The 23,029-nt window shown below is 43.3% G+C and overlaps 1 protein-coding gene across 2 annotated transcripts in view; it reads left to right on the forward strand.

The window, feature by feature from the left end:
• Nucleotides 1-23,029, forward strand: part of hbs1l (HBS1-like translational GTPase) — a 264,743-nt gene that overhangs the window by 160,613 nt on the left and 81,101 nt on the right. For both annotated transcript variants that reach the window (XM_072499712.1, XM_072499713.1), the window contains one exon: nt 20,228-20,330. In XM_072499712.1, the coding sequence (XP_072355813.1) occupies nt 20,228-20,330 (103 nt within the window). The remainder of the gene's footprint in view (nt 1-20,227; nt 20,331-23,029) is intronic.

Consider the following 23,029-nt stretch of genomic DNA (forward strand, 5'->3'; position numbering starts at 1 on the left):
GGGCGTGTGGGTGGGAGGGTTGGGGGAAGAGGGGCTGTGTGTTAATGGCGACAATTGGTGATCCCTAATTCCTTTTTGTCATTTGTTTGTGTGAACATGCGGGCTAATGTTTGGGGTTTGGTGGGAGGATGGGATCGATGTTATTGATATGGGGATTGACACATTGTTTATTGTTGGTGGGTGAAAATCTGGGCGAAAATGGGGAAAAGGAGGAGAATAAAAATATTTTTAAAAAAATGTAGTGTAACCAAGAGGAACAGATGTCCTTCAGTTTCATGGTATTAGCCATTAGCCGCCCTGTAGCTGTAGATGCAACCTGCTGTCTCTGTTCCAGGACTTGCCTTTAGGCCAAAGCTAGTGTCCCAATATTTTGCAGGCAGCTTCAGTGAGCTGCATATTAATGTGTGCCAGTGGCTGGCTGCTTGCCCAAATTAAGCAAATATGGTTTGTATCCTCAGATCTCTTGTTGGGCGTGGCATTCTGAGCATTCCATTGATTATGCACTCAAATGGGCTATAACCAGTTTTTGCCTACTAGTATCTGAGGATACTATATACTTTTTTCCTGCTCCATAATTAACAACCCTAAATTGTAAAGCCTTTGTTCAATATAACTTTTATTAAATGAGCTTTTAATTAAATTCTTGTACTTAATATTGGAACTGCTAACCCTATCTTTGACTCAAAGGTGTTGAAGTAGGCAGCATTGTCACGATTGTCACATAAATGTTGTCACATAAATATAGTTAAAATTGCAGATTGATTTCTTGGCGGTCATTGTGTCTTTTTTTTTGCTTAAGACAGCTTTTGTTTAATTTTAAATTTACAAAACGTTTGACTGATATGTGCTCCAATCTGTAATGTTGACAGTAAACAGTTCCCCTGTTTTGTTCATTGAGTGGGCCAGCAGTTTTGTACTCTTGGTGGAATTGGTTGTGTTTTTTTTTGTTGAAAAAACGAGATGAAGGGTCATATTGCAGGACACCACAGATCTCTCAGATTGAGAATGAAAGATAATGGGCGCGATTCTCCACTCCGACGCCGAAGTGCCCACGCCGCCGTGAACGCCGTCAAGTGAACGTCCCGACCAATTCAGGGCCCGATAATGGGCTAGGAGCGGGGCCGCGTCATTTACACGCGCCAGGCCTTGTCGCCACGTAAAGGCGGCGCCGCATACATGACGCGGCCGGCGCCGCATAACTGGTGTCACCCGCACATGCGTGGTTGCTGTCCACTCCGGGTCCGCCCCGCAAGAAGATGTCAGACGGATCTTGCGGGGCTGCGGAAGAAAGGAGGTCCTCCTTCAGAGAGGACGGCCCGACGATCGCGGGTCAGACCCCATTTGAGGCCTCCCCGGTGCAGGATCCCTCCCCCCCCTCTTTGCAGGCCGCCCCCCCCAGCGTTCCCGCGCTGTTCCCGCCGGCAGCGACCAGGTGTGGACGGCGCCGGGGGGATCCCGCCGTTTTGGCCTGGCCGCTCGGCCCATCTGGGCCTGAGAATAGCAGGGGTGCCGGAGAATCGCCATTTTGGGTGTCTCGGGCGATTCTCCGGCCTGCGCCGCGCGGAACTCGACGTGGCCGTTCTCGCCGCTTGGGAGAATCGCGGGAGGGCGTCGGACCGGCGTCGCGGGAAAATACATTCTCCCAACCGGCGCGGAAGCGGAGAATCCCGCCCAATGAGTTAAAGTAGAAAGCAGGGCTTGGTAATGCCAAGTTTGGGTTTCAAAAGCCAGGTCTTTGCAAGAATGATCGGCAGTGGGAGGTATAGAACTTGTAGATTTGATGATGTTTATTTGTTTCAGTGTGATGAGTATTTACAGATTTTTAAAGACATGTTGAATTGTGTACGCAGAAGGAAGAAGAGAGAAAAGTTCAAACGTGCACAACCATAACAATAAAGTAGAGAAATGCAACACAAATTGCAAAAGACCTGGAGACGTTGCAGTTGAAGTGGGAGGGGAACCAGCTATCCAACCTTTCTGGGGAGTTGAGTTGTTGAAGAAGTGTTTTAGCCTGACAAGTAAAGAACAACTATGTTTATTGGAAATAACTTTACAACAGCTATTTACCTTTATGTAGTGAATTTGCAATGGAGGAGACGTTAAAACATTGACCATTTGAGGTCAAAAGACATGGTGAACAGATGAAGGACTAGGAATGGAACCATCCAAAATTAAGATGGCAGCTATTGATTAAACTTGACAGACATGAAGAAACTGTCTTTAGATAAATACACAAAAAATATTTCTATTGCTTTATTTCGGAGCAAGGAGATTTTGAAGAACTTTCCTGTAAGAATAGTGGTGGTGATACCATCACTCACCGTTATTAAAGAGTGAATCGAAAAGCAACTTCTGGGATCTCTATATGTGTAGTTAAATGCAGTAACCAGGAAGTTGCTGTTCGAAATGCCCTGCTGCTCCTGAGTTTTCCTGTAACAATTTCTTGCTGAGGGATGTGAATTTGTTGTACTTTTGTGATAGATATTCAACATGCCAAAAGTTAGCTTGTCCATTCACGTGTTAGTGAATTTTTTAATAATGTAGCAATTCTTAATTACTGTGAACAAAATTTACTTCTAAGCATGAGGCATTTCTTCAGATTTTAATTATTGTTGGAGATTTTTTTTTTTTTAAATTAAAATACATTGTCAGTAGGACGGTGGTTAGCACTGTTGCTTCACAGCACCACATTCTCCCTGTGTTTGCGTGGGTTTCCTCTGGGTGCTTGGTTTCCTCCCACAAATCCCAAAAGGCGTGCTTGTTAGATGAATTGGATATTCTGAAGTCTCCCTCAGTGTACCTGAATATACGCTGGCATGTGGCGACCAGGGGATTTTCATAGCAACTTCATTGCTGCGGTTCATCTAGTACAGGTACACCCACAGTGCTGCTGGGAATGGAGTCCCAATGTTTTAATCCCGTGACAGTGAAAGAATGCTGATATGAATTTCAAGTCAGGATGGTGTGTAACTTTGTTAGGAGGAGCAGTCCCATATGTTTGCTGTTCTTGTCCTTCTAGTGATAGAGACCAGAGGTTTGGAAGGTGCTGTTGGAGGAGGCTTGGCGAGTTGCTGCAGTGCATCTTGTAGATCGTACACATTATTGCGGTCATGCATGGGTGGTGGAGGGTGTGAATGTTTAAGTTGGTGGACGGGATACCGATCAAGTGACTGTTTTGTCATGGATGGTATTGAGCTGCTTGTGTTTGTTGGACCAGCACTCATCCAGGAATGTGGTAATTATTCCATCACACTCCTGACTCCACACACCTACCTTCCACAAGGTCAGACTTCTCCCATCAGATCCCAGGATCATCCAACCGCAGCCGCCGACTGAGGAAGCGAGGGAAACGTGGCGGTCTGCAGGTTAGACTGAAGCAATACGGTTTCAAGACCCCTCTCCCCAGCATACTCCTGGCAGACGTCCGAGCGATCGAAAACCAGCTGGACGAACTTAACGCCACACTACCCTCTCAGAGGGAAGTAAGAGACTGCAGTGTGCTCTGTTTCACAGAGACATGGCTCACCCCCGCCTCACCGGACTGTGCCATACAACCTGAAGGCTTCGCAATTCACCGGGCGGACCGCACCGCGTCATCAGGCAAAGCGAAGGGTGGAGGGGTGTGCCTCCTCATCAACTCCTCCTGGTGCTTGGATCTGGCAACCGACTGCTCCCCGGACCTGGAATACCAGACCGTGAAGTGCCGCCCATACTATCTTCCACGTGAGTTCACTTCAGCCATTATCACAGCGGTCTACATCCCACCCCAGGCAGAAGTGAGGAAGGCGCTGGACGAACTGTACACAGTTATAAACAAATACGAAACCGAACACCAGGAGGCCTTGTTCATCGTGGCCGGAGACTTCAACAAGGCCAACCTCAAGTGTACAGCCAAAATTCCACCAGCACATCTCCTGTCCCACCAGGGGCGACAACACTCTTGACCACTGCTACTCAAAAATCAAGGGCGCCTACCGTTCCATCTCACGACCGGACTTTGGGAAATTGGACCATAAGACGGTGCTCCTTCTCCCGGCATACAAGCAGAAACTCAAGCGGGAGAATCCAGCTAAGAAGGTTGTGCAGTGCTGGTCCGAGGAAACAAGAGCTCTTACGTGACTGCTTAGAGACAGTGGACTGGTCCATATTTAAGAACTCAGCGACCATCTTAAATGAGTATGCCACCACCGTCACAGACTTCATCAGCAAATGTGTGGACGGCCGGAAACCATGGCTCAATCGCAAGATTGACTCCCTATGGAAGGACAGATCTGAGGCGTTCAAGTCAGACGACCCTGGCCTATACAAGAAATCCACAAAGCCATCCGAGGTGCCAAGGGAGAACATCAAACCAAGCTAGAGTCACAGACAGACTCTCTGCAGTTGTGGCAATCACGAAACAACATAACGGGCTACAAAGTGAAGCCGAGCATCCTTCCCCGATGAACTCAATGCATTCTATGCTCGGTTCGAGCAGGTAACTAACAATCCGCTGTCGAGTGCCCCAGCAGCCCATAACTCACCCATACCCACCATCATAGCTTCTGAAGTCTGATCGGCCTTCCTGAAAGTGAACCCTCGGAAGGTGACGGGCCCGGACGGGATCTCTGGTCGTGCACTCAGAGCCTGCGCGGACCAGCTGGCAGAGGTGTTCGCAGACATCTTTAACCTCTCCCTACTCCACTCCGAGGTCCCCATCTGCTTCAAGAAGACCACCATCATACCGGTGCCAACGAAGAACCAGGCAACGTGCTTCAATGACTACCGTCCGGTGGCCCTGACTTCAGTGGTAATGAAGTGCGTCGAGAGGCTGATCATGAAGCGCATCATCTCCATACTCCCAGAACGCCTTGATCCACTGCAAATCGCATACCGCCGCCACCTGTCCACAGCAGACACCATCTCCCTGGCCCTACACATCCCTAGAGCATCTCGACAGGAAGGACACTTACATCAGACTCCTGTTTATTGACTACAGCTCCGCCTTCAACACCATAATCCCAGCCAAGTTCATACAAAGCTGCAAAACCTAGGACTTGGCTCCTCACACTGCAACAGGATCCTCGATTTTCTGACCCACAGACCACAATCAGTAAGAATAAACAACAACATCTCCTCCACAATAGTACTTAATACCTGGGCCCGCAAGGCTGTGTACTTAGCCCTCTACTATACTCCCAGTACACACACGACTGCGTGGCAAAATTTGGTTACAACTCCATCTACAAGTTTGCTGACGATATGACCATAGTGGGCCAGATCTCAAATAACGACGGGTCAGAAAACAGGAGGGAGATAGAGAACCCAGTGGAGTAGTGCAGCAACAACAATCTCTCCCTCAATGCCAGCAAAACTAAAGAGTTGGTCATTGACTTCAAGAAGCAAAGTACTGTGCACACCCCTGTCAACATCAACGGGGCCGAGGTGGCGATGGTTAGCAGTTTCAAATTCCTAGGGCTGCACATCTCCAAAAACTATCCTGGTCCACCCACGTCGACGCTACCACCAAGAAAGCACAACAGCGCCTATATTTCCTCAGGAAACAAAGGAAATTCGGCATGTCCACATTAACCCTTACCAACTTTTACAGATGCACCATAGAAAGAATCCTATCGGGCTGCATCACAGCCTGGTATGGCAACTGCTCGGCCCAGGACCACAAGAAACTTCAGAGAGTCGTGAACACCGCCCAGTCCATCTCACAAACCTGCCTCCCATCCATTGACTCCATCTGCACCTCCTGCTGCCTGGGGAAAGCAGGCAACATAATCAAAGACCCCTCCCACCCGGCTTACTCACTCTACCAACTTCTTCCATCGGGCAGGAGATACAGAAGTCTGAGAACACGCACTAACAGACTCAAAAACAGCTTCTTCCCCACTCTCACCAGACTCCTAAATGACCCTCTTATGACTGACCTCATTCACACTACACCCTGTATGCTTCATCCGATGCCGGTGCTTATGTAGTTACATTGTATATGTTGTGTAGCCCTATTATGTATTTTCTTTTATTCCCTTTTCTTCCCATGTGCTTAATGATCTGTTGAGCTGCTCGCAGAAAAATACTTTTCACTGTACCTCGGTACACGTGACAATAAACAAATCCAATCCAATCCAATCCAACTTACGCTTTGCAGATGGTGGACAGGCTTCGGCCAACCTGTGACCTGTTGTGTAGCTATGTATTTATATGGTTGGCCCAGTCTCTGGCCAATGGTGTTTTGTCATGGATGGCATTGAGCTGCTTGTGTTTGTTGGACCAGTACTCATCCAGGAATCTGGTAATTATTCCATCACACTCCTGACTTATGCTTAGTAGATGGTGGACAGGCTTCGGGCAACCTCTGACCTGCTGTGAAGCTATGTATTTATATGGTTGGCCCAGTCTCTGGCCAATGGTAACACCCAAAATGTTGATGGTGGGGGAATTTAGTGATGGTAATGCCATTGAATGTAGTGGGGAGGTGGTTAGATTTTCTCTTGTTGGAGATGGTCATTGCCTGACACTTGAGTAATGTGAATGTTACTTGCCACTCATCAGCCAAAGTACATTTGCGACCACGCTAACTTGGAGCATATATTTGCGTGTTTGTCAATATTTTAATTAAAGAACCAAACACGGTTAATATTGTATGATGTTCTGTGGCACATCAGTGGTCTAGATGATGTACCCAAGCATAATAACTCTGTAGAAATTCCCACCCAGTCATGCATGCATCAGCAAGTTAGCTCTCCTAGGATTTTCACCAGCTAAAGGAGCAGCTTCCTAAAGTGCTAACAATCATCTCTGACACTGGATGTTCAATTTTATGCACTGCAAATCTAAGCTTAATCACATTCCTCTTCAAAAGGAGCCTATTTCCTATCACCGCAGGCAGTAATGGAACTTAGGAGGAGCAAGAGCAGAGTGAAAACTGGCCTGAGAACTGAGAGGGTGGGGGAGCAGATTCGTACCAACTGGCTTGGTACTAAAAAAGGGGCAGAGAATACTCATAAGAATCTGGCAACTACCCAGCTCATTAGAAAACCCTAAGATGACTTGGGTCATGTATATACAGATGTGGTATCACTTCATAAGAGTATCTTTCTGTTTGCTGTTGTCAAGGCTACTGAGTAAAAGCATTGTCCAAACCCAATTTGTATGACTCAATTTGAATTCATGACTTTTTACTTTTGTTTCGTTAATTGCAAATATGAAATTTTGAGGGAATTTTATTTAATTTCAAAGTGGTAATGAAATTTTCTTCTTTTGTACCAAAATGTAAAAATGTGTTTGTGAATTTTGCACAGCGATGATGATTGTATAATGTTTTGTTTTATGCCACCTGTTGTCACCAAAACAGTCTCTCTTCACCTCTGCTGGCTTTGCAAAATATGCTCTGGATTTTTTGTTTTGTTTTATGCCACCTGTTGTCACCAAAACAACCTCCACCAAATTGTACTATTTTTTCACCATATAACCCCTGTGGTAATGATTCATGCAGTATCTTCTCAGATGAAGTGACAAAGTGAGAGCAAATAGACAAAGGAAAACTCATTTCCCCCCCACTGACATCAATTAATAAGAAAAAACACTTGTCGACTGATCTTAAACCAGTTCAATGATCTGCTTTTCGGTGAACTAAATGTGATTTGATATTGGTATGTTTCACAGTTCAGCACTGCGTTATTCACTTTCAGTGGCTTTGTGAGATATAATAGGCTAAGATGGAACTTGTTGGAAATCCCCTTGGTTATATTTTTATCTGCAAGAAATAACCTTGTTTGTGAACAACTAATGTTCCCAGTATTTTCTTTGGGCACGAGAAGGGTGGGAGGGGCATAGGGGCTAGTTTAAAGACAAGGTTAAACTATTGTATCTAGCCTAACCTGAAGAATGGAACAATGCATTTTGTAATGTAGTTTTATGAAGTGTTGTTTCATGGAAAGAATTGTGTTTTTATGAACCAAATTAATGTAAACTGCATATATCAAAGCATGCAAACCTTTTTCTTTCACTGGCCTTCTTTTCATCTTCTTGGATAATAACTATTAACAGCACTTAATCAGCCCTTCTCTGGAGATGACCTCTGTTACAGCAGCATCAAATCACTTTTTCTGGAGATCATTGTCAATTGATTGAGATTCATTTTTCACATTGCAACTCATTTCTACTTTTCATTTTCAAATACTTTAAGTTAATTTCAGAGACTTATCTAGCTAAAATGTAACTTTGAGGTCAGTCACTTGTAATGTTGTTAATTTGATAAATTTTTCTGATTTATATTTAATATAAAAGAGATAGAACATCCAGGTTAGCAACATACTTAAAGATGCCCAAACTATGTTAATGGTAAGCGATGCAGGATTGCTTTTAGAAATAATCTTGATTAAGAGCAGGTGATTCAGTCTTCAAAATATTATTGAGAAGTAATTGTTGTAAGTCTGTAAAGATTTTTGTGATATGTTTTGTTTTATTTTAATAATGTTGAACTAAGTATCTAGATTGCCGACTATGTAGAAAGTAACATGGATGTGTTATGGATTTGTGCAGTTTTAATGAAATAGCACCTCCATGTGAGCACTAGCAGAATTGCATTGATTTTAGACTCGAGTGTTCTGAGACACTCGGGTTGGCTTTTAAATTTGACAACAATTAGCACATTTCTCCAAAATGAAGTAGGTGGTTTTACAAATGTTTGAAGACAATTTGAACTTTGCGTTCAATTCTGTTTTAAATAGGTTAGTAAAGAGCTTGAATGTTATTGTATAGGTTTAAAATAGATGATAGACTGATAACACAATGAAAATAAATCGCCATTTGTGCACAAAGTATCTTCAGCATGCTACTTTGTGGTTTACAGTGCTGAGCTTCATTTGTGTGAAGTATGATAAATGGACAGACAAACAAAGATTCCACCAGCAACCCTTCACAAATGCTTTGGTTAAACCTGACTGCTGAGTTCAAGACCATAACGGTACACGCTCGTTACCTTTGCCCTGAATAGAGACCGAGTCTTGGATTTTGCACAGGCAGTAAGTTTTCAGTGTTGCAAGGGACTCTGTGGTATTTAATTTCCCCCACCTGAAGCATATCTTTAACAACTTTGACCACAACCCGAACCTGTGCAGAGGTTGCCCTTGTGGTTTGCAAGGTGTATGGAACCTCATCACCATTTGAGTTTAGTTCAGACAGCAGATCCTTCCTGACAAGGTGCATTTAAGAGACCTGAGTAATTTTGCTTTAATTGAAATGAAAGTTAAATTCTGTATTTTAAAGCTGATATCGTTTACACACACGCAGACAAAAACACATAAGCTCACCTATTTGTTAGAATATAATTAGATTCTAGGTTACCAATATTCTGAAGTGAACACTTGAGTTCAAAGGCGTTGGAGTGAATGAAAATTCATGATACTTTGTGTTAAAAGTAGAAGCTACATCAGAACTGAGAGCCAGTGGCAGACTTGACACTTGCCCCACTAATTTGTCGATGTTTTGGTTTCCTCAGTGAAAATTTCCCAAAGTATTTGACATTTCTTTCGATTAAAATTGTGCATTTTTTGGTTTTGCAGTCCTATGGCTGTAGCTTACGTGTGGCAAATAGACTGGCTATTTATAATTGCAATTCCGACTGATAATGGTAATGAAACTCAACTTTCTTCGATCACATCACTTCTAGCGTTTTGTTCATCGTGAGAAAAAAAAATGCGGCTATCTAAACTTTATCCCTCGTGTCATCATAGCTCCATGTCTCCTTATATGCCTGGGATAAAGCATTGATTTTAAGTTTGTCAGCATCTTCTCAGAACAACTAGGGGCAGGCAATAAATGAGGTCTTGTGTTGCACAGATCCCAAGAACAAATACAATTATCACAGTAAATGGGCTAATTAGATTCTGTTCTCGTATCATCCAGATCCGCGAAGCATTGATATATGTTGACTGGAGAACAATAATCATTCTCAGATGACAACTTATAAATGAGAACCATTCCACATTACTGTACTGAATAATTGGTTATTTTTTGCTCATCAAGGTGGGGGTTGCTTATTGATGGGAGATGGAACACTTCCCCATTTTAGGGAACCAGCTGCAGCATTCCAAGGTCAGCGAGACACACATCTGATCCTTGCAGCCACAGAATAGTAATGCACCTGAGGCCCTCTGTCAAGGCAGTGCCTGCTGCAAAATAGCATTTTACCTGTTACAGTCTGTTGCCACCCTGAAATGAGATACCAGATTGTTTTTTTTTGTACTGTGGATCTATTCCTACTTAGCATTGAATCAAGATCGCCAAATTTATTTCAGATAAGTTCCTGACAACCGGCATACACAGGAGCTTTGCATCTCATCAGTCTGGGAAAATCTTATTGAGAATTAGCAATTTAGACTATTGATATTCTAAACATTTAGTCTGTTGGAAAAAGTTCTGAGTGAATTACTGATTTTTTAAAACTAATGTCTGAATGGTGCTTGGAAGTTCTCAACACCCTCAGAGGCCATTAGTAGATAAAAAGCGATCAAAAATATATGCTCGGATAGTGCAACAGTTCCTAAATTAAATATAAGAAGAATGCTGACCAGAGGGTTGCAGGTTTGTGCCTAAATAGAAACTTGCATTTCTGTTCCCAGCTGGATCAGTTGATGGGGAAGTGTTATGTGAAAGTGAGATGTTCTTTGTTTCTGTTGGAGGAGAAATCTGCCATCATCCATCATGTCTTATTTGAAATGCACTTCCAACTAGCCTTACAAAATAGTATAGGTGGTGGTTACAACAACAGTTACTATTTATATAGCCGTTTAAACGTAACAAAATATTCCAGCGTGCTTCACAGGAGCGTTGCAAAATAGTGTATTACATAGGGCAGATGACCAAAAGCTCAGTCAGAGGTAGGTTTTAAGTAATGTCAGAGAGACGAAAATCAAAGTAGAGAGCTAGAGAGGTGTAGGGAGCATATTCCAGACTATCGGGCCTAGGCAACTAAATGCACAACCACCAGTGGTGGAGTGATTAAAATCAGAGGTGCACACGAGGAGCACATACATCTCAGAGGATTGTGGGGCTGGAGGAAATTACAGAGATAAGAAGGAAAGAGGCCATGGGAAGAAAAGGTGTGAGAATTTTAAAATCAAGATGTTGCTTGACCAGGAGACAGAATAGGCCAGTGAGCAAAGAGGTGATAGGGATATGGTGCAAATCAGAACATGGAGAGCAGAGTTTTGGATGACATCCATTTTAGAGGGTAGAATTTGCGAGTTAAAATAGCAAGAAACTGCAGTACGAAAAATTGCCCAGGTATGTCCCGTACACACGAAACAGAACAGATCCAATTACCTTCCCATCAGTCTACGCTCGATCGTCAGTAAAGTAATGTAAGGAGTCATCAACAGCGCTATCGAATGGCACTTTTTGAATTTGATTTCGTGTCACATGTACCAAGGTACAGTGGGAAAGTATTGTTCTGTGTACAGTCCAGACAGATTGTTCCATACATGAAAAAACACGGACGTGCATAAATACACAATATAAACACATAGGCACTGGCATCCGGTGAGCATACCAAGTGTAGTACTACTCAGTAGAGAACATGTGTGAAGAGATCAGTTCAGTCCACAAGAGGGTCATTCATGAGTCTGGTAACAGTGGGGAAGAAGCTGTTTTTGCAAGTGTTAGTGCGTGTTCTCAGACTTTTATATCTCCTGCCCGATGGAAGAAGATGGAAGAGGGAATAACCCAGGTGGAAGGGGTCTTTGATTACACTGCCCGCTTTCCCAAGACAGCGGGAGGTGTAGACAAAGTCAATGGATGAGGTTGGTTTGCGTGATGGACTGGGTTGTGTTCACGACTCTAATTTCTTTCAGTCTTGGGCCGAGCAGTTGCTATACCATGCTGTGATGCAGCCAGATAGGATGTTTTCATTTTCACAGTAACTTCATTGCAGTGTTAATGTAAGCCTATTTGTGGCATAATAAAAATTATTATAATATTATGGTGCATCTGTAAATATTGGTAAGAGTCAATGTGACTGCCGAATTTCCTTAGTTTCCTGAGGATGTACAGGCGCTGTTGTGCTTTCTTGGTCATAACGTCAACGTGGGAGGACCAGGACAGATTGTTGGTGATGTGTACACCTAGGAATTTGAAGCTGTTAACCATCTCCACCTCAGCACCATTGATGCAGACAGGTGTGTGTACGATACTTTGCTTCCTGAAGTCAATGAACAGCTCTTTAGTTTTGCTGACGTTGAGGGAGAGATTGTTGTTATAATACTCTGCTCACTGCCAGTTTAGGTTTCGCCAGGGTTACTCAGTCCCTAATCTTGTTGCAGCCTTGGCTCAAGCATGAACAAAAGAGCTGAACTCCAACGGTGAGGTGAGATTGACTGCCCTTGATATGAAGGCAGCAATTGAATGAGTATGGCATCAAGCAGCACTAGCAAAACTGGTGTCACTGGAAATCAGGGACAAAACCCCTGCTGGTCAGAATTATACCTGCCGCAAAGGAAGATGGTTATGGTAGTTGGAGGTCAATCATCTCAGCTTCAGGACATCACTACAGGAGTTCCACAAGGTAGTGTCCGAGACCCAATCATCTTCAGCTGCTTCACCAATGGCCTTCCTTCCATCATAAGGTTAGAAGTGGTGATGTTTGCTGAAGCACAGTATTCAACACAATTCGCAACTCCTCAGATACTGATTCAGTCCATGTCCAAATGCAGCAAGACCTGGACAATATTCAGGCTTGGGCTGACAAGTGACAAATAACATTCACGCCACACATGTGCCAGATAATGACTGCCTCCAACAAGAGAGGATCTAACCATCGCCCCATGACATTCAATGGCATCACCATTTTTAAAAATTCATTTATGGCATGTGGGTGTCGCTGGCCAGACCAGCACTTATTGGGCATCCCAAGTTGCTATTTAGAAGGTAGTGGTGAACAGCCTTGAACCGCTGCAGTACCTGAAGTATAGGTACACCCACAGTGCTTTTAGAGAGGGAATTCCAGGATTTTGACTCAGCGACAATAAAGGTAATGGTGATATAGAAACATAGAAAATAGGAGCATGAGGAAGCCATTAGGTCCGTCGAGTGTGCTTCGCCATTCATTATGGTCATGCTGAACATCCAACTCAGTAACCTAATTCCGCTTTCCTCCCTCCCATATCCTTTGATCCTCATCTATTGTGCTATATCTAACTGCTTCTTGGAAACATACAATGTTTTGCCCTCAACTAGCTCTTTTGGTAACGAATTCCACAGGCTCACCACTCTCTGGGTGAAGCAATTTCTCCTCATCTCTGTCCTAAATGGTCTATCCCGTATCCTCTGGCTGTGACTCCTGGTTCTGGACACCACCACCATTGGGAACATCCTTCTTGCATCCACCCTGTCTAGACCTGTTAGAATTGTACAGGTTTCTATGAGATTTCCCCCCCCCCCCCCCCCCATTTTTCTGAACTCCAGCAAATATAATCCTAACCGACTCAATTTCTCCTCATTTGTCAGTCCCGGCATCCCAGGAACCAGTCTGGTAAACCTTTGCGGCACTCCCTCTCTAGCCAAAACATCCTTCCTCAGATAAGGAGGCCAAAACTGCACACAGTATTCCAGGTGTGGCCTCACCAAGGCAATGTATAATTGCAGCAAGATTATACTCAAATCCTCTCGTAATGAAGACCAGCATACCATTTGCCTTCCTTACTGTCTGCTGTACCTGCATGCTTACATTCAGTGACCGGTGTACGAGGATACTCCGGTCTCGTTGCACATTCCCCTCTCCTAATTTATGGCTATTCAGATAATAGCCTTCTCGTTTTTGTTACTAAAGTGGATACCTTGCATTCACCCAAATTATACTGCATCTGCCACTCATTTGTCCACTTACTCAACTTGTCCAAATAACACTGAAGGATCTCTGTATCCTCCCCACCCAACTTGGTGTCATCTGCATATATGGAGATATTACATTTTGTTCCCTCAGCTAAATCATATATATTGTGAATATCTCGGTCCGAGCACCGATACCTGCGGTACCCCATTAGTCACTGTCTGCCAGTTTGAAAAAGAGCCGTTTATTCCTACTCTTTGTTTCCTGTCTGCCAACTAGTTTTCTATCCATTTCAATACACTAAAAGAAAATAGGAAAAGTTTTTTTCAATGTATGAAAGGTAAGGGAGAGGCAAAAATAGATATTAGACCACTGGAAAATGAGGCTGGAGAAGTAATAATAGGAATCCAAGAAATGGCAGAGGAACGGAATAGTTACTTTGCATCAGTCTTCACGGTGGAAGACACCAGTGGGATGCCAGAGCTCCAGGAGAATGAGGGGGCAGAGGTGTGTGTAGTTGCCATCACTAAGGGGAAACTGAAAGGTCTGAAGGTGGATAAATCATCTGGACCGGATGGACTGCATCCCAGGGTTCTAAAAAAGATAGCTGAGGAGATTGTGGAGGCATTGGTGGTAATCTTTCAGGAATCACTGGAGGCAGGAAGGGTCCCAGAGGACTGGAAAGTGGCTAATGTAACACCGCTGTAAAAGAAGGGAGGGAGGCAGAAGACTGGAAATTATAGTCCGGTTTGTCTGACTTCAGTCATCGGTAAGATTTTACAGTCCATTATTAAAGATGAGATCGCAGAGTACTTGGAAGTGCATGATAAAATAGTACTGAGTCAACATGGCTTTGTCAAGGGGAGGTCATGTCTGACAAATCTGTTAGAATTCTTTGAGGAAATAACAAGGAAGTTAGACAAGGGAGAACCAGTGGAAGTGATTTATTTAGACTTCCAGAAGGTCTTTGACAAGATGCCGCATAGGAGACTGTTAAATATGTTAAGAGCCCTTGGTGTTAAGGGTAAGATCCTGGCATGGATAGAGGACTGGCAGAAGGCAGAGAGTGGGGATAAAGGTGTCTTTTTCAGGATGGCAGCCGGTGACTAGTGGTATGCCTCAGGAGTCAGTGCTGGGACCACAACCTTTCACAATATACATTAACGATGTGGAAGAAGGAACTGAAGGCACTGTTGTTAAGTTTGCGGATGATACAAAGATGTGTAGAGGGAGAGGTAGTATTGAGGAAGCAGGGGGGCTGCAAAAGGACTTGGACCAGGCTAGGAGAGTGGGCAAAGAAGTGGCAGATGGAATACAATGTGAAAAAGTGAGGTTATGCACGTTGGAAGGCGGAATGGTGGCATAGACTATTTTCTAAATGAGGAAATCAGAAGCACAAAGGGACTTGGAGTCCTTGTTCACAATTCTTTTAAGGTTAACGTGCAGCTTCAGTCAGTAGTTAGGAATGCAAATGCAATGTTAGCATTCATGTCGAGAGGGCTAGAATACAAGAGCGGGGATGTACATCTGAGGCTGAATAAGGCCCTATTCCGACCCCATTTGGAGTATTTTGAGCAGTTTGGGCCCCGCATTTAAGGAAGGATGTGCTGGCCTTGGAAAGTGTCCAGAGGAGGTTCGCAAGAATGATCCCTGGAATGAAGAGCTTTTCGTACGAGGAACAGTTGAGGACTCTGGGTCTGTACTCGTTGGAGTTTAGAAGGATGAGGAGGGATCTTTTGAAATTTACAGGATACTGCGAAGCCTCGATAGTGTGGACGTGGAGAGAATTTTCCACTTGTAGGAAAAATCAGAATCCGAGGACACAATCTCAGACTAAAGGGACAATCCTTTGAAACAGAGATGAGGAATTTCTTCCTGTGAATCTGTGGAACTCTTTGTCATAGAAGGCTGTGGAGGCCAAATCACTGAGTGTCTTTAAGACTGATAGATAGGTTCTTGATTAATAAGGGGATCAGGGGTTATAGGGAGAAGGCAGGAGAATGGGGATGAGAAAAATATCTTCCATGATTGAATGGCTGACTCGATAGACCGAGTGGCCTAATTCTGCTCCTTTGTCTTATGGTCTTACTATCCCTAATCCCATGCACTTTAATTTCATACGCTAACCGGTTTCCGTATCTCAATTTCATACGCTAACCAATTTCATCCGGTTTCCTCCCACAGTCGAAAGAGGTGCAGGTTAGGTGGATTGGCCATTCTAAATTGTTCCTTAATGTCAGGGATGTGCAGGTTAGGTTATGGGGTTACGGGAATAGGGACAAATGGGCAGGGCTAGAGGGCTCATTTGAAGCGTTGGTGCAGACTTAATGGGCCAAATGGCCTCCTGCACTGTAGGGATTCTATGATAAATCCAGGCTGACTATCCGATCCTGCCACTGTTAGAAAACAGTGCTCTGCTGTAAAATCTTTGATAATGGATTCTAGAATTTTCCCCAGTACAGACGTCAGGCTTACTGGTCTATTATTCCCTGTTTTCTCTCTACTTCCCTTTTTAAATAGTGGAGTTACATTAGCTAACCTCCAATCTGCAGAACTGTTCCAGAGTCTATAGAATCCTGGAAGTTGACCACCAATGCATCCACTATTTATAGAGCCACTTCCTTAGACACCCTGGGATGTAAATTATCAGGCCCTGGGGATTTATCAGCCTTCGATCCCATCGATTTCACCAAAACCATTTCTCTACTGATATTACAGTGCAGAAGGAGGCCATTCGGCCCATCGAGTCTGCACCGACCCACTTAAGCCCTCACTTTCACCCTGTCCCCATATCCCAATAACCCCTCCACCTTTTTGGACACTAAGTGCAATTTAGCATGGCCAATCCACCTAACCTGCACGTCTTTAGACTGTGGGAGGAAACCGGAGCACCCGGAGGAAACCCACGCAGACATGGGGAGAACGTGCAGACCGGATCCGCACAGACAGTGACCCAGCGGGGAATCGAACCTGGGACCCTGGCGCTCTGAAGCCTCAGTGCTATCCACTTGTGCTACCGTTCTGCCCGAAGGAGATATTGATCTCCTTCAATTCCTTCCTCTCACGAAACCCTGTGACCCCCAACATTGCTGGTATCTTATTTGTGCCCCCATTTGTGAAGACAGAAATAAACAATTGTCGCAGCTCCTCCATGTGCTCCTTGAATGTTTGCCATTGCCTATCCACAGTCATCCCTTTCAATCTCTCTATGCTCACGAACTGTGGCAACGGTGGGTACTATCTACAAGATGCACTGCAGGACCTCACTGAGGTTCCTTAGGCAGCACCTTCCAAACCCACAACCACTCCCATTTTGAAGGACAAGAGCAGCTGATACCTGGGAACAACACCTGGAGGTTCACCTCTAAGTCACTCGCCATCCCGATGTGGAAATATATCACAGTTCCATCACTGTCACTGAATCAAATTCTGGAATTCCCTCTCTGACAGCATTGTGGGTGTACCTACACATCAGGTACTACAGCAGTTCAAGGCCACTCACCACCACCACCTGACGTACAACTAGGGATGGCCAACAAGTGCCGGCTTAGCCAGCGAAGCAAACATTCCATAAATGAATAAAAAATGCAGAGTTTAGTGTAGCGACCAAGAAAAAAATTGCCATCCTATTATTTAATTGGGGGAAATTTCTGCTCATTGTATTCTCGATTGTTTTTCTTTAATTTACTTTTAGCTCTTTTTTCCAATAAGTTTAAATCTATGCCCCCTGGTTATTGATCCTGATGACAATGGGAGCATTTTCTCTCTATCTACTTTGTTTAAACCCATGTATCAAATCTTAAGGACAAGAATCCCAGCTTCTCCAAATATGCATATAACTGTTGGCCCCCATCCCCATTCTCAGTACAATTCTCTTAAATATTTGTTGCACCCTCTCTAAAGCATTAATGCCCTTCCTTCGAGAAGTGCACAGAATTGAATTCAATACTCCAGTTGAGTCCAAACCAGTATTTTACAAAGTTTCTTCATAACTTTCCTGCTTTTATGCTCTTGTGCCTCCTTATTTCTAAAGCCCAGAATCTGTAATGCCTTTTTAACCACTTTCTCAACCTGTTCCACCACTTTCAATCCTTTGTGCATAAATATCCCTAGATCGCTCTGTTCCTGTACCCTTAGAATTGTAACCCTGTCTCCCCATTCCACTAGCTGATATATGTCTCTTAAGTCTCTTCTCCTGTTCACAGTAGTTCCAAGTTTTGTGTCATCTGCAAATTTTGAGATTGTGCTTTGTACGCCAAGGTCAGTGTCATTAATACAGATCGTGAAAAACAGTAGTCCTAGGACCATCCCTTTGAAATACCTTCCTTGGGTCTTTTGCAGATTTCTAGTAATTGGCAAAAGAAGCAATGGTGACAGGAGGAAAAACCATTGCAAGCAGTGAGTGACTAGGATCTGAATCGTAATTGAAAGGTACTTGAGGCTTCAAAGGAATTGGATCATTATCTGATAAGAGAAAATTTGCAAGGTAACCTTTAAAAGGCAGGGAAGTGGCATTTGGTGAATTTCTCCTTGGAGGAGCCAGCACAGACATGACATCCAAATGGATTCCTACGCTGTAACTGCTCTATGATTCTATGAGCCTGAAAAACAACTGCTCACCACTATTCTCCATTTCCTTTCACTCGGCCAATTTCATATCCGTGCTGCTCCTTTGCCTGGTATTCCATGGGCTAAAACGAAAGACCTCATAGTCCCAGATAGCCAGAGCTGCTCTTCCCTTTGAAGGAGAGAACTCACTGGTGGTGATTTAATCTCAGGATCACCACAGCTCAAGCCAAGGACGAGGTTGAGAAGGCAGGGCCTTCATGAATAACCTCAGGCGGTATGGGAATTGAACCCACCCTGTTGGCCTCGCTCTGCATCACCAGCCAGCTATCCAGCCAACTGAGCTAATCCGGCCCCCTCGTGGGCTACAACTTTGCTGACAAATCTGTTATGTGGCATTTTATCAAACCCCTTTTGGAAGGCTAAATACCCCACATCAAAACCATCAACCACATTTTACATTTCCTTGATACTATAAAAATAGTAGCAGACTTCAATAGTGGTGAAGTGAAGCTTGAAAAGAAGGTTTGAGAAAGACCTAAATTTTCACCTGGTTCCATATGATCCTAAAATGTTTTGTAAATCATCTCTGTACGACCTTTTATTTTTCAACCGGACTCCTGAAAGTAAAAATAATAGTTTTCGAGAAATTCCCCTTGAAATAACATTTTTTTTAAACTTTAAATATGGGGAGAGGGGAGGGGTTGAAGAAAAGCATTGTTGAGGCCTCAGTTCTAGTGAAATGAACTGCCAAATGTGGTACTGAGTCATTCAGGCAACAGCGGGCTCTCACTTATGTATGCCTTTTAATGTAAGGACAGGGACATTGTCAGACAATATTTGACACCAAACCACATAAAAACACATGGGATGTGGTGCCAACAACTTGATTAAAAGCTAGATTTCAAGCAATGACTTAAAAAAAGGGAGGGAGGTGCAGGAAGGGAATTCCGAAAGGGCTTGGGCAGCTGAAGACAGTCACCAGTGGTAGACTGAAGAAAATAGAGATGTGCAAGAGGCAAGAATTGCGAGATCGTCACGATCTCGGAGGTTTGAAAGGCTGGAGGAGACCGTAGAGCGGGTACAGTTGAGACTGTGGAGGAATTTGAACACGAGGATGAGACTCAAAATTGAGGCATTGTCAGACTGGGAGCCCACATGCGTTAGTCAGTGAGCACAGCAGTAACGGGGGAGCAGCATTTGGTCTCAATTAGGGTACAGAAAGTAGGGTTTTGGGTGAGCTCAAATTCGTGAAGGGTGACAAGTGGGAGGCTATCCAGGAGAAAATTGGAATAGACCTGTTTGTGGTACCTGATTTAATAGGCCACCTGTGGTGAGTTACCTCATCCAAGTCCAGGAATTAACGTTCACTGCAGTGCCCTATTTGGTTACTGAGTAAGAACAGGATTGGTTTGGCTATCAAGCCACTGTAACTGAATGCCTGCTGATTCTTTCCATTGATGCCCACTGATGAAGAATAGTCATTTTGATGAAATAAAATATTATTTTGAGAGTATTGACAGGGGCATCCACACATTGAAATTATTTTATGGTAGAATTATAAAATGCCTGTGACTGGATATCTGAAAATTGTTAAACCCAGTTTCACAGTGGAGTTACATCATAAATAATATACCAAGGCCAAGCAGTGTGCAGCAGCCTTTCCAAGAGAACGTCACATTGTTTAGCTTTGGTGCATTTAGAAGTGCTATTTTGCCATATTTTGTATCACTTCACCTAAACTGCTGTGGATTGGGGCAAAAACAGTTATAACTGTGATAGTTTATGTTTTACCGCTTTGTATTATGCTACATTTCTGATCTTACTGCAATTGTACCTTAGGTAAAGCAAGGGAACAGTCTGCCAGAGTTGATGCTGATATTGTACCAAAGGTAGCAAAAATGACAGTATCTGGAAAACAAATAACAGGCTTTAATATACCAAGGTAATTCTCTTTCCTTTCTGTTATATTGGATAAATGTTTTTATTGCATTTCTTGCGCGAGTAGTCAAATGTTTTTAATATTTAATGTTTTTTGCCAAAGGTATCGTGGGAAGTACAACACAGTAGAGATAGTTTTCAGAGATAAGCCTTACTTATCTTGATCAGAGTAAGAGACAGTTTTTAAATCTGAACTGTCTTGCTGAAATAGTTCACATTTCACTTTTGTTTTTGCTAGAATGGTGTGGGCTGGGGTATATATGTGCAAAGGGGCTAACAAATGAAAATGTTCAGTGGTATATGACCTTTTCTTTAAAAACAGAGAATATGTGGATAGTAAAATGTCAGAACAAAGCTTATAAAAGGGAGAACTAATTTAACGGACAATGGGGGAAATACGAAATAAACTAAATGTATTAGTTGTATTCAGTTTTATATTGTTAATAAAGTTTATTGTAATTCAAAGATGATACGATTCTCAATGCTCTCTCCTGTCCGCAAAACCTATTTCAGGGATTTTTTGGGTATGGTAACTGATACTATATGTGTTGGCTGCATGGCCAAAAAAGTACCATTTTTACTAATCAGCCAAATGCAATTGAAGCATAATGTAAAGATTCGGAATTGTGAGTAATATTGAGAAACTGTTACCATACTATCTTCCTACTTGAAGTGTATTTGGTTCTAAAATGACCTAATTTTTGTATTGAAATGTGCAGCTTGATGCAACATGGGTATTCATGTTGGAGCATAGATTGTTCTGCTGTCTTTCAGAAGTGGAGAAGAGCAAAAGTCTAAACTATTTAGCCGTTAAATGTTAAACCACTTTATTTAATGATTTTTAAATAGCAAGAAATAAAGGAAAGTTAAAATTTTCAGAAGAAATGAAGTCATTCTTTCATAAAAGTAAACTATCTCTTGCACCAGTGGTTTGGGTATTAACTAAAAAAAGAAAGATACATGTACAATTATGTTTTGCCTTTCATAACCTTAGGGTGCCTCAGAGCTCTTTATAGCCGTTAGGTACTTTAAAAAAAATTTGTTCATGGGACGTGGGTGTTGCATGCCGTGCCTATCCCTAATTGCTCTTGAGGAAGCATTTAAGAGTCAACTACATTGCTGTGGGTCTGGAGTCACATATAGGCCAGACAAGGTAAGGATGGCAGATTCCTTTCCCTAAAGGACATTAGTGAATCAGATGGGTTTTTGTGACAATTGACAGTGGTTTCATGGCCATCATTAAACTTTTAATTCCAGATTTTTAGAAATTGAAATTTCATCATCTGCAGTGGCAGGATTCGAACCTGGTTCCCCAGAGCATTACCCTGGGTCTGTGGTTTACTAGTCCAGTGACAATACCACTACGCCACCGACTCCCCGGAGGTGTTGTCACTGTTGCAATGTCGGAAAAGTGACAGTAAATTTGCGTACTTTAAGGATCCATGGGCAATTTAAATGATAACCAGGGTGGTCTATTTTTATGTATTTGTTAATGGATAAATGATGGCTGGGACATTGGTGGGAACTCCCCCGCTACTCTTCAAAGTAGTGCCATAGGATCTTTTAATGTCCACCAAAAGGGCTTGGTTTATCATCTCAACCGAAATAGAGCACTTCCGAGTTGCGACACGGCGGTGCAGTGGTTAGCACTGCTGCATCACAGCGCCAAGGACCAGGGTCACTGTCCGTGTAGTGTTTGCGCATTCTCTGTGTCTGCGTGGATCTCACTCCCACAATCCAAAGTTGTGCCAGGTAGGTGGATTGGCCATGCTAAATTGCCCCTTAATTTGATTTTTTTTAATAAACTAAATAATTAGGGCACTTCAGGCAGCACTGGAATGTGAGCCCAATGAAAGAAAGACTTGCTATTATATAGCACCTTCCACCAGACATCTGAAATCGCTTCAAAGCCAATTAAGTACTTTGGAATTGTATTCACTATTATATTGTAGTAAATGTGGCAATCCATTTGCATACAGCAAGCTGTCACAAACAGCAATACGATAATGACCTGTTTTGTAATGTTGACTGAGGAATAAATTTTGCCCAGGGTACTGGTGAAAACTCCCTTGCTATCCTTTGAAATAGTGCCATGGGATCTTTTATGTCCAGTTGAGAGGTTTAACATTTCCTCTGAAAGACAGTCACTCTGACAGTGCAGCTCTCCATTAGTACTGCACTGAGTGCCAGCCTTGTTTTTTAAGCTTAAATCCTAAAATAGGGCTTAAACCCAAAACGTTCTGACTCAGAGCCACAGCTGACATTGATTTTGTTTTAATTATGATTATTGCGAACAAGGCCAGCATTTCTTACTCATTCATAATTGTGCTTGAGAAGGTGGTGATGATAGCCTTCTTGACTACTATTTAGTGGCTTGCTAAGCCATTTCAAAATCTTTATTTTGTCACAAGTAGGCTTACATTAACACTGCAATGACGTTACTGTGAAAATCCCCTAGTCGCCACACAACGGTGCCTCTTCGGGTACACGGAGGGAGAATTCAGAATGCCCAATTCACCTAACAAGCACGTCTTTCGGGAGGAAGCCGGAGTGCCTGGTGGAAACCCATGCAGACACGGGGCGAACATGCAGACTCCGCTTAGATAGTGACCCAAGCCGGGAATCGAAACTGGGACCCTGCTGCTGTGAAGCAACAGTGCTACTACTGTGCTACAGTGCCATCTTCAGAGGGGAGTGAAGAGT

The sequence above is a fragment of the Scyliorhinus torazame genome, chromosome 4 (genome assembly GCF_047496885.1).
Source record: "Scyliorhinus torazame isolate Kashiwa2021f chromosome 4, sScyTor2.1, whole genome shotgun sequence".
Lineage (NCBI taxonomy): Eukaryota > Metazoa > Chordata > Chondrichthyes > Carcharhiniformes > Scyliorhinidae > Scyliorhinus > Scyliorhinus torazame.